Below are 9,649 nucleotides of genomic sequence, written 5' to 3' on the forward strand. Positions count from 1 at the left end.
TGCAGCACCAGCACTGCCTCTCCCTCTGGGTGGGAAGGGAGCGGGATCTCAACAAAACACATTTCTCCACAAGAAACCTCTTCACAGACCCTCTCTCTCTACACTCTCTTGATCTCACCATGAAGTAGAACTGTTCTTCAACATCAGCTTTGTACAGTAAAATTTTGTTGAAATAGTGATCTTTAACTGCAATTGACTGTTTGCAAATCTGTCTCCCAATGCTTAATAATAAGGAAATGTACTAAGCATCCTTAATTTACAAGATGCTGGGAGGAGGCTCAGTGAACTTTTCCAGTTCGCCATTCCCTCACTGACATACAAGAACTGTCTGGGCCCTGCTTTACTCTCAAACTGGTTAAATTCTGTTGCTCAGAGCAAGCTTTGCGGAGGGGGTGCTGGGAAACTCTTGGTTAAACGGGCTGCGTGCGGGGTAGGTCACGGCTCTTAACAGTCTGCCTGTGCGGGCTGCTTTACTCTTTGCATGCACCACTACGTGCTGCCCGCTTTGAAATGTTTATGCTTTGCATGGAAAAATCATCACTCGCAGGTGTCAGCATCTCTCTGGTTGGGAAAGGTTAATGTCAGCATGTACATATTTTTTCAGCCCTCAACATTTGGGCTAGTACTCCTCGTGAGTGCTTGTTTATCTTTGATATATCAATAGTTTCCTTTGAGGGAGGGTGGACAATATCCAGAAGGGTTCCGAGGAGCATCGATGCGTTTCAATGTTATGAAAAATGCTGGAAGTCTCTTTTATTTGCCAAAGACACTTCTTACTAACAGTTTATTCTCCCAACTAACCGCATCAGTGTCGCGAGTTTGGGAATAATCTGGGAATTGGCTGTTCAGGTCCGGTATCAGATGGAGACAGTGGGAGGCAGCGGAGGGCTCGGATGAACTCATTGCTCCACGCAGGCACAGCCCCACGGAGTTGGTCGAACAGCCAGCGGGGAGTGAGCTCTTTGCCCACCACCGCCACGGACCTAGCGCCCGGCCAGCAACCGATAGCGCCACATTGCGCCTGCGCAAACCCTGTGGCGGGGCTAGATAGCAAAGCGGTTAACTAAGCCTTGGTTGGACCAAGGCGGCTTCACAAGTCTGCGCAGGCGCGTTCCGCCTTCGGACACCGGTCGCTGCGCAGGCGCCCATTCTAGTCACCCATCCTGTAAACAGAGGGGCCCCCGGGAGACAACTTCTGCTTCCGGGTCACGTCTTGACAGCGGCTTTCACCACCCAGGTCAGCCCAGCAGTTCGGTGAGTGTTGCCCCGCTGCAGAAATGTCTGCAGCCTGGTTCCCTAATCCGGGGCAGCACGCCCAGTAACGCTTCCTCCACTCCCAGCTCGGGGTCCGCCAGCCCTCGAGGCTGGGACCTCGTTCCGGGCCTTGCGGAGATCGGGGCAGGGGTTGGTCCGCCTCAGGGGCTCCCCTGCCAGATTTCGCGACCCCGTTTCAATACCGGCCCCGGGAGACCTGCTGGAATTGCTGCGGTCTCTGAGGAGCCCGTGCGGAAAGTGACACCACATGTCTTCGCATTTCGTGCAGTTGTCCACCGCCCCCCTAGATTCGGCGAGACCAAACTGCCGCGAGTCCTCCCCCAAGCAGGTGCGGTGGGGCGGGGGCGGGGCCCCGCCTTAGTGGGCGGAAGCCTGGCCTCACTAGCACCAGAGCTCTTGAACGTCACCTCTCTCCTACTTTGCTTCTAGCTTCGCAATAATATAAAAACAAAACAAAACAAAAACAAACAAACAAACAAACAAACAAAAAACCTTGGGTTGTCTCTGGATCCGAAGTGAAAGAAAACGGGAGAGAGAGGACTTTCAGCACCAGCAGAGGAAAGGGGAGACTTGGGGTCAAACCGTGCATAGGCTGCTGCCCGGAGATACGTCGAGTTTAGATTTCGTTGACCCTCCCTGACAGTGACAGTGTTGTCTGTGTGCCCCGAAGTTTCACTCTTCAGCACGAGCTTCGAGGCGGCAGCAGCAGAGGACCAGTGGTCATATTCTGAGTTAGGAGTTCTTAGCCTGGAGCCCAAGGGCGCTCCGAAAATGATTGCAGGGTCTAGTTTTTTCAGATTATCATGACCCAGAAATGGTTAACAGAACCACTTCGGTGTAAGCCTTCCACTTTGGACGCTCTGTTTTCTGCCCCCGTTCTTGAAATCAATGACTCAAATGCAGCTATACCTTTTTCCCCTTTTTCCTTGCAACAAAGAAGTGTAAGATACAGACCCTTTGTCTCTGAGGAGTTTCGTGGCTGTTGGAGAGATTAAAACGTATGCCAAGTCTAAACTATCTAGAAAATTTCAGGGAGGCATATAAACAAGTGTGTAAGCTTACTTATTCTTAATAAAGTAGGGGAGAATACCCAATTTGAATCATTGATACCTATGAATTGAATATTTTTAACTTGCATTCCATTAATTAGTACTGTATATATTTTAAACAGATAAATGGCTACTGAGTAGCAAAATGGAAACTATTAGAGTTTATAGTATATTACATAATGTATAAGGGGATAGTCCTTCACAAAAGGCAAAAATTACATAGTATGAAATGACCAAAATAATTTTTGGATTTTTCCCTTAGTAGTCATCATATGCATAAGATGTTTAATTACTGCAAGTCTTGGATTTTTTTAGGATCCAAAGTAATAAGCTTTACACTGGTTCAACAGATATTTATTGAGAACCTGCCATGTGCCAGGCACTATTAAAAATAACACTATATTTACCGCCAAGGAGCTTATAGTTTGATAAGAACACGGATTCCTAAACAGTTATACCTAGAGAGCCGTACAGCATACCATGTTTTCTCTACAGTTTGATATATGCTTTTTCATAGAAATACTCCACATTCTTTGCTGTAATCTTAAATGTTCCCCAACTGATACATGGCTCTTATACAGCCAAAACTTATCATAGTTGAATTTAAGTATATTGCATTATTTTCTTCTTCCAACGCCAAACTCAAGTCTGCTTCTCAGTTGTCACAAATGGCCCATTTTTAAATTTTTAAATTCATTTTTCACTCTTAAATATGCTTGTTTTCGTACAAGTGCAAGCATATGTCATTGGTGTGAACTTTGAAATTTTTTTCTAATTTTATATAGATGACCCCAGAGTAATTATACTTTGGCGTTCCTTCCTTATTTTAGAATATTACCTCAAAAACTTCCTAATTTTTTCTTTGCTGAAGACATTTTAAACTGTTTCACGGATGCCTTGTCATTTGTATTTGTTCCATCTCTTCTCACAAGTAGCAATCACTCCCATACCCTTTAGTCAGTCAATCAACCAGTATTTATTAAATACCTGCTTTTTGTAAGACTCTGTGGCTGGCCTTATATGGGCCAAAAAAGTAGAAGACAAGGACCTTGCCTTCCAATTGATTACAGTTTAGATGGAAAGACAATATGACCGTAACTATACTGCAAGGCCAAATGTAACAAGTAACCTAAAGGGGGTGCTGATAATAAAGACCACGTAATTCAGAGGAGGAAAAGAATGTTTTATGGCATCTTTAGCCTTTAGAAGAATCCCCTTCCTTGCCTAGTCTTTTTTAAACCACGCAGAGCTCCATGGGGAGCTTGGAGCCTCTTGGGGAAATCTTGTGCTAGACTAGGTCAGAGAGTAGAACTGAGATTTCAAGGGTCAGAACATTTGCATCCAGGTTTACCCAGCTCCTTCAGCAACTATTATAATCTATTTCTTATGATTAAGAAAAAAATGATATTAATGAATGAATCATTGATCTATTTGAAATCTGGTTTTAGTAGTGGGAAGGCCTCAGAGAACCTCTAACCCTAAGGACAGGTGTGCTCAGTGAGACTGTGTATGCCTAAAACATCTTTGTTTCAGGCAGTTTGGAGCATGTGAACGTACTCTGAGCCTTGATGAGTTCCAGTATGTGGTATATTATGCAGAGCATTCAGAGCAAATACTCTCTCTCAGAGCGCTTAATCCGAACAATCGCTGCCATTCGTTCCTTCCCACATGACAATGTAGAGGACCTCATCAGAGGGGTGAGTGTGCTGTGTTGATGCAAGAGTCCTTGGGGAGGTGAAGTGGGAAAGCTCCCGGGGAATCCTAATGGATGACAGATTTGCAGCTCTGACTCAGCACAAGATCACAGGGAGTCGTCTAAAATGTATTAACTTGACCATTAAAATATATTTAGCCTATGTTTTGCTTCTCTTCCCTTCTGCCTTTCACTTTGCGCCTATGATATTTTTCTTCAGGAATTATGTTCTAGATTAAACCTAGTCCCTTGTTCTCTATAAAATCTCCGTCTGCATATGGTGCATATGGGACCCAGCAAGCTCAAAGTCTTCAACACATGCTGTACTAAGGGAGGAAGGAGGCAAGCAAAGCATAAGCGGCTTTCAAATCCTTGTGTTTTGTAATAATTACATGGAGTGATATCATGGGCCTTCTGTCTTACCAACAGCCACCACTTACAGTTCCACAGAGAAGATCAACCCCTAAAATGCATGGTAATTTTTGACTTAAGAAAACTCCTTAACTATCTGATGTCTAGCCACTACTATTCAGTAATTCTGCTGAATGACTAGTATCCTAGAAAGGCTTTGATGCCTTTGTCTGTGTATTATTCCTGTTGAAGAGAAGTTACAGGGTAATTTTTCTGGTCACTAGAGAATGCATCTAGATGGTTACTTCTGTACATTCTTTTTAACAACTTTAGTGTCCTTATTTACAGTCTAGAGCCCTGTAGCTGCTTCAGAGTTGTGTGGCACAGCTGTGAGAAGAAAAAGTCATACAGCATTAGCTTGTTCTCAGCAAAAGTGGTATCAGAAGACTCAGCAGTAGAAAGTTTGTCACGTTCTAATTCTAGCTCTGCTGCTGAGTCATTCTGTGACTTTGGTCTGCTGTGCTATCTCCATCTTCTTTACCAGATTTGAAATAGAAGTACCAGTGGGCACTAGGTGGCAGAGAATGCTGATACTAATAGGCTACTTTGAAGATGTTTATAAACAAAGAGACAACATTAAGATGACCTTAATATTAGTGATGGTCATCTGTCAGTTGGCAAAAGAGCATGCCAGTTCTCCTGGCTTCAGTCTGAAAGACTCCCTTTCCTGACTTTTTCAGAGCATGGTAGCCATAGAAAGTTGATTGCTTTTCCAACCTTCTTGCCTGATGATAAGGTTCCACTGCTTTTACATATAAGGTTATGTCCTCAGTGATGTGCAAATGACCATCTGGCAGTCTAGCTTGTGGAGAAACTTAATGACTTGATCTAAGGAATTGACAGTTCCTTTCATTCATCTTCAGTGTATTCTCTTGGTTTGGATATTGGCATTATAATATCATTTAATGAATAGGAATAGAAACTGGGGCTGGTAGTATGTTTACAGTACAGAGTTAGAACCCTTTTTCCCCCGGCCCTTGTTCTGAGTCTTGTCCTGCGTGGTGAGCCAGAGCTGAGCACACTGATTGAAGTTTCCTTCTGCCCATAGGGAGCAGATGTGAACTGTACCCATGGCACACTGAAGCCCCTGCACTGTGCCTGCATGGTGTCCGATGCGGACTGTGTGGAGTTACTGCTGGAGAAGGGAGCTGAGGTAACGTTTTTAACACTGTCACATCAGTGATTCACTAAAACTTGAGCGTCACACTTTCTTAAAATTTCTTGTCTCTTCTCCCATTTCTTCCCACCTTCTAGCTCCTGGTAACACTGGCATGGCCAATATTAAAACAAAATGTAATGGTAAATCATCCGAAGTATTTCATTCCTTTGCCTTTCTTTCTTACACTGTCCATGACTCCAGGAAGAGGGAATTTTTATCTCCCCTTAATCTCTCAGCCTTCCTTCTAGGGTTGTTTATATTTCCATTTAATCCTCTCATTGCCTGTTGCCTCTCCAGGCCCCTCAACCCTGATTCAATGTAAACCACTTGAGACCTGCTACTGGATGTACACTTCTAATACCTCTGTCACTGGAGGATAGATCACTAGGCAGTCCCTTCCCCAGGATTGAGCTACCTGTGCTCTTTCTGCCCACTGATTTTTTTCTGTCTTAGCATATCTTGTTCCTATTTTCTTTCAAATGTATCTTAACATAAAAAAACATAGATTACTTTTTATTGGCAGTAGCAAGAAGCAGCATAGTATAATGAATGATTAAAAGAACAGAGTCTGGAGCCATACTTCATGAATTTGAATTCCAGCTCTGTCACGTTCAGCTGTGTGACCTTGAACAAGTTAGTTAACCTTTCTTTGCCTCAGTTTCCCCATCTGTAAAATGAGGATGATAGTGGTGTCTTCTTCATAAGGTTGTAAACTGTTTAGAGCACCGGCATGTAGTAATTACTAAGTAAGTGCCTATTAAATAAATCAATCAGCAGTTTCGACAGCTTTTGAGGCATCTTCAAGGTGCACACGCTGCGGCACTCATTTGAATCGGACATGCCATGAAGCTGGTGTGCGGGCCCCAGACACACTGGTCGGTAAGCCTGCTGCAGCCCCCAGCGTCCTCACCTCCACACCGCCATGTTGTTCTCTACTTGTCATTAACTATCCCGTAACTTTTATGAGTGACTCTGAAGTGAAAGCCAGTGATTAATGTCAATGATAAAAGTGAAACTACCCCGGGGGGCAGTGGGGGAGGCAGTTTTTAGCTAAGTAGAAGGTTGAACTCAGTTAAATATCGCAGGGGTTTTTTTTTTAGTGCCTTTCATGGGAGAAGATAATTCGCTATTTAAACCTGGGATCTGAAGTCTTTGTAGCCTTCAAAAATTATAGGGGATGCTGAGTTTTAGCAAGCCAGCTGCTCTTCCAGCACTGGAAGATCTGTGTTCTTTCCTCCACATGCTTTCCTCCAGGCTCTCTTGTGACCTCACAGCATATGTTTGCAGGGGGCTGACTTGGATGAACAATCTGAGCTTCTCCATATGGTTAAAGAACACAGCAGAGCTACATGGGCAGAATCTTGACCTCATTACTTTTCAGTCTGGTTGCCGTTAGCCACGGGATACAGAGTGAGTCAGGATAAGTAAAATAATCCAAAACCTTTTCTCTGGCCAGTATATTCAAGCCGCTTTCCAATAAACGTCTTTCAGAGTAGTTACGAGGACTTAGACTTCATCTTCTCTTTCCTTCCCCTTACTCTGTGGTAGAGGTCCTAGTGAATAGTAAATAAGAACATGGAAGCAAAATCCTAGATAATGCAGGCCAGCTAATCAGCGGACATAATAGTGTCGGTTGTCTGGGGACAGTTGTTTTCCTATTTGCTCCTCAGCTCCTGTCATAGCTCCATCCTGATCACCATGACTCCCTGGGAATTGCTTGTTGACCCTCATGTTCAGAACGTTACATAGCAAAGGTAGTGGATAGACACATGCAAGCATCTTTGCCCGCCTGTCATCCTCTCAGTCGTCTATACACTGTAATGTAGTTGCTCCCCCTTTACAGGTGAATGCCCTGGATGGTTATAACCGAACAGCCCTCCACTATGCAGCCGAGAAAGATGAGGCTTGTGTGGAGGTCCTGTTGGAATATGGTGCAAACCCCAATGCACTGGACGGCAACCGAGACACCCCACTTCACTGGGCAGCCTTTAAGAACAATGCCGAGTGTGTGCGGGCCCTCCTAGAGAGCGGGGCCTCTGTCAACGCCCTGGATTACAACAATGACACCCCGCTCAGCTGGGCTGCCATGAAGGGAAATCTGGAGAGCGTCAGCATCCTTCTTGATTATGGTGCAGAGGTCAGAGTCATCAACCTAAAAGGCCAGACGCCCATCTCCCGCCTGGTGGCTCTGCTAGTCAGGGGACTTGGAACAGAGAAAGAGGACTCTTGCTTTGAGCTCCTCCACAGAGCTGTGGGGCACTTTGAATTAAGGAAAAATGGTACCATGCCACGAGAAGTGGCCAAAGACCAGCAGCTGTGTGAAAAACTGACTGTTCTGTGCTCAGCCCCAGGGACCCTCAAAACCCTCTCTCGCTATGCTGTGCGCCGGAGCCTGGGACTCCAGTATCTGCCGGATGCGGTGAAGGGCCTTCCGCTGCCAGCTTCTCTGAAGGAATACGTGTTACTCGTAGAATAGCCCAGAGGAGACGAGTGCGCCGTCAGGCAGGCAGCCCTGGGTGAGGTTTTGCCCCGCAGCACCGTCTCTGTCTTGGAAAACAGGAGAAGCAGTTGCTCCTGCTCTGTGGTTTCTGTTTCGAGGCAACATGTCACAGCAGTAATGTCCACATCACCTCCCCTCCCCAAACCAAGCAACCAAAACGTCCCTCACTTTTGTTTCTGTTTCTTGCTTACCTGGCCTTTCATATTGCACCCTGAAAAGGAAGAGGTCTCCCCGACCCTCCCTTTAGGGAAAAAGTCAACAGTGAGACTAAATTTCTCTCGGAAGATGAAGCGTATTTATAGAACATGTGTTTGGTTTTCCATTGGGGACCTGATTAACGTTTTCAGAAGAATCCCTCTTAGCAACATTTTAATTGATCTGTGAAGAAGTTTAAGAAAATTGCAGCTAACAATTGCAGCCCCAAAATGAAGATACTACAGCCTCAAATGGTGTGCAGGTTCAGAATTGGGCTGGATGATATCCCTAGAATCATCCTGGGGCATTCAGAAGGGATTGGCCCCCTTTCTCACCATCGAAGGGAAGGGCAGCCTTTGCTCCTTTTCCATGGGTGTGCCCAAGGGTTACAGTGGTTCAGCACTATTATTTTAGAAAGACTGTCTTGCTGCTTTCCATACAGTAGAAGGGATAGGAGGTTCTAAGCAGTCCTAAGAACTAACGGTCCTCAGAACTTTTCTTCTAATGCAGTTCTTTCTCCTCCTGACAGCCAGTTTGCTCTAGTGGGCTTGACAGGCACTTGCCGCACCGTTGGCAAAGGTGTTTGCTCGAGCACAGGAGGACATGGGCTGGGCTGCCTTTTCTCTCTGGTCTTCTCATTCACTCTGCTAAGAGTTTGGAATTTGTTTTGTTTTGTTTTGTTTTCAGATGTTTTGGAAACTTTACTTTTTACTGATCTATACTAGACATTGGTGGAGGGGGTGGAGAGTTGAGGAGTGGGGGAGGAGCATTATAAGAGCTTCCTCTGAGATGACCCACCTACCCAAAAAAGATCTGTTTTAGTGAACAGTACTTAGTTTACAGTACTCTCCCTTTTCATGTTCCTAAACTAGATCAAGTTGTTATTGATCCTAGATGACCTTATGCAAATGTGGAAAACTTTTTTTTTTAACTGATTGGGAACTATAAATAACATTGAACAGAATCTGCTGACACAGCTAATTTGAAAAAGTTTGTCTGCTTTTGTCCTTTTGCTGTTGGTGTTTTTTGCTCACTTAAAAAAAAAAAGAAATAAACAGTTCTAAAAGCAAGTTTGGCAATTTCTACTGTTCCTACTTTTCTGTACATTATTTAATTACCATGAGCCCCAGTGTCCTCATCTCTGAAATGGGGCTGTCACCACCACCTGCATTGGCTGTTCTGAAGAATCAGTGATAACAGTGCTTGATATTTATTAATTTCTCTTCCCCTTAAAGAACTGTACAAAGAGCATTTGGCTGCTTTAATGCTGGGCTCTGACGAGACTTCTCGGTCATTTTTTTTTTGTTTTATAAATTTATTTATTTTATTTTATTTATTTTTGGCTGCATTGGGTCTTTGTTGCTGTG

General features: G+C 44.5%; 1 protein-coding gene across 5 annotated transcripts; it reads left to right on the forward strand.

Moving 5' to 3' along the window:
• Window positions 1-1,122: 1,122 nt before the first annotated feature.
• Window positions 1,123-9,352, forward strand: ASB8 (ankyrin repeat and SOCS box containing 8). Of its 5 annotated transcripts, none has more exons than XM_007179256.2 (4): window positions 1,123-1,254; window positions 3,862-4,021; window positions 5,477-5,581; window positions 7,431-9,352. In XM_007179256.2, exons 2-4 carry the CDS (start codon window positions 3,893-3,895, stop codon window positions 8,061-8,063), a joined length of 867 nt encoding a protein of 288 aa, XP_007179318.1. In that variant the 5' UTR covers window positions 1,123-1,254; window positions 3,862-3,892; the 3' UTR covers window positions 8,064-9,352. The 5 variants fall into 5 exon arrangements, with proteins under 5 accessions (XP_007179318.1, XP_007179319.1, XP_028021690.1 ...); XM_007179257.2 differs by having other exon boundaries at window positions 1,165-1,254; window positions 3,858-4,021; XM_007179258.3 differs by lacking the exon at window positions 1,123-1,254 and adding an exon at window positions 1,312-1,603.
• Window positions 9,353-9,649: the final 297 nt, after the last annotated feature.

The sequence above is a fragment of the Balaenoptera acutorostrata genome, chromosome 11 (assembly GCF_949987535.1).
Source record: "Balaenoptera acutorostrata chromosome 11, mBalAcu1.1, whole genome shotgun sequence".
NCBI classification, from domain to species: Eukaryota; Metazoa; Chordata; class Mammalia; order Artiodactyla; family Balaenopteridae; genus Balaenoptera; species Balaenoptera acutorostrata.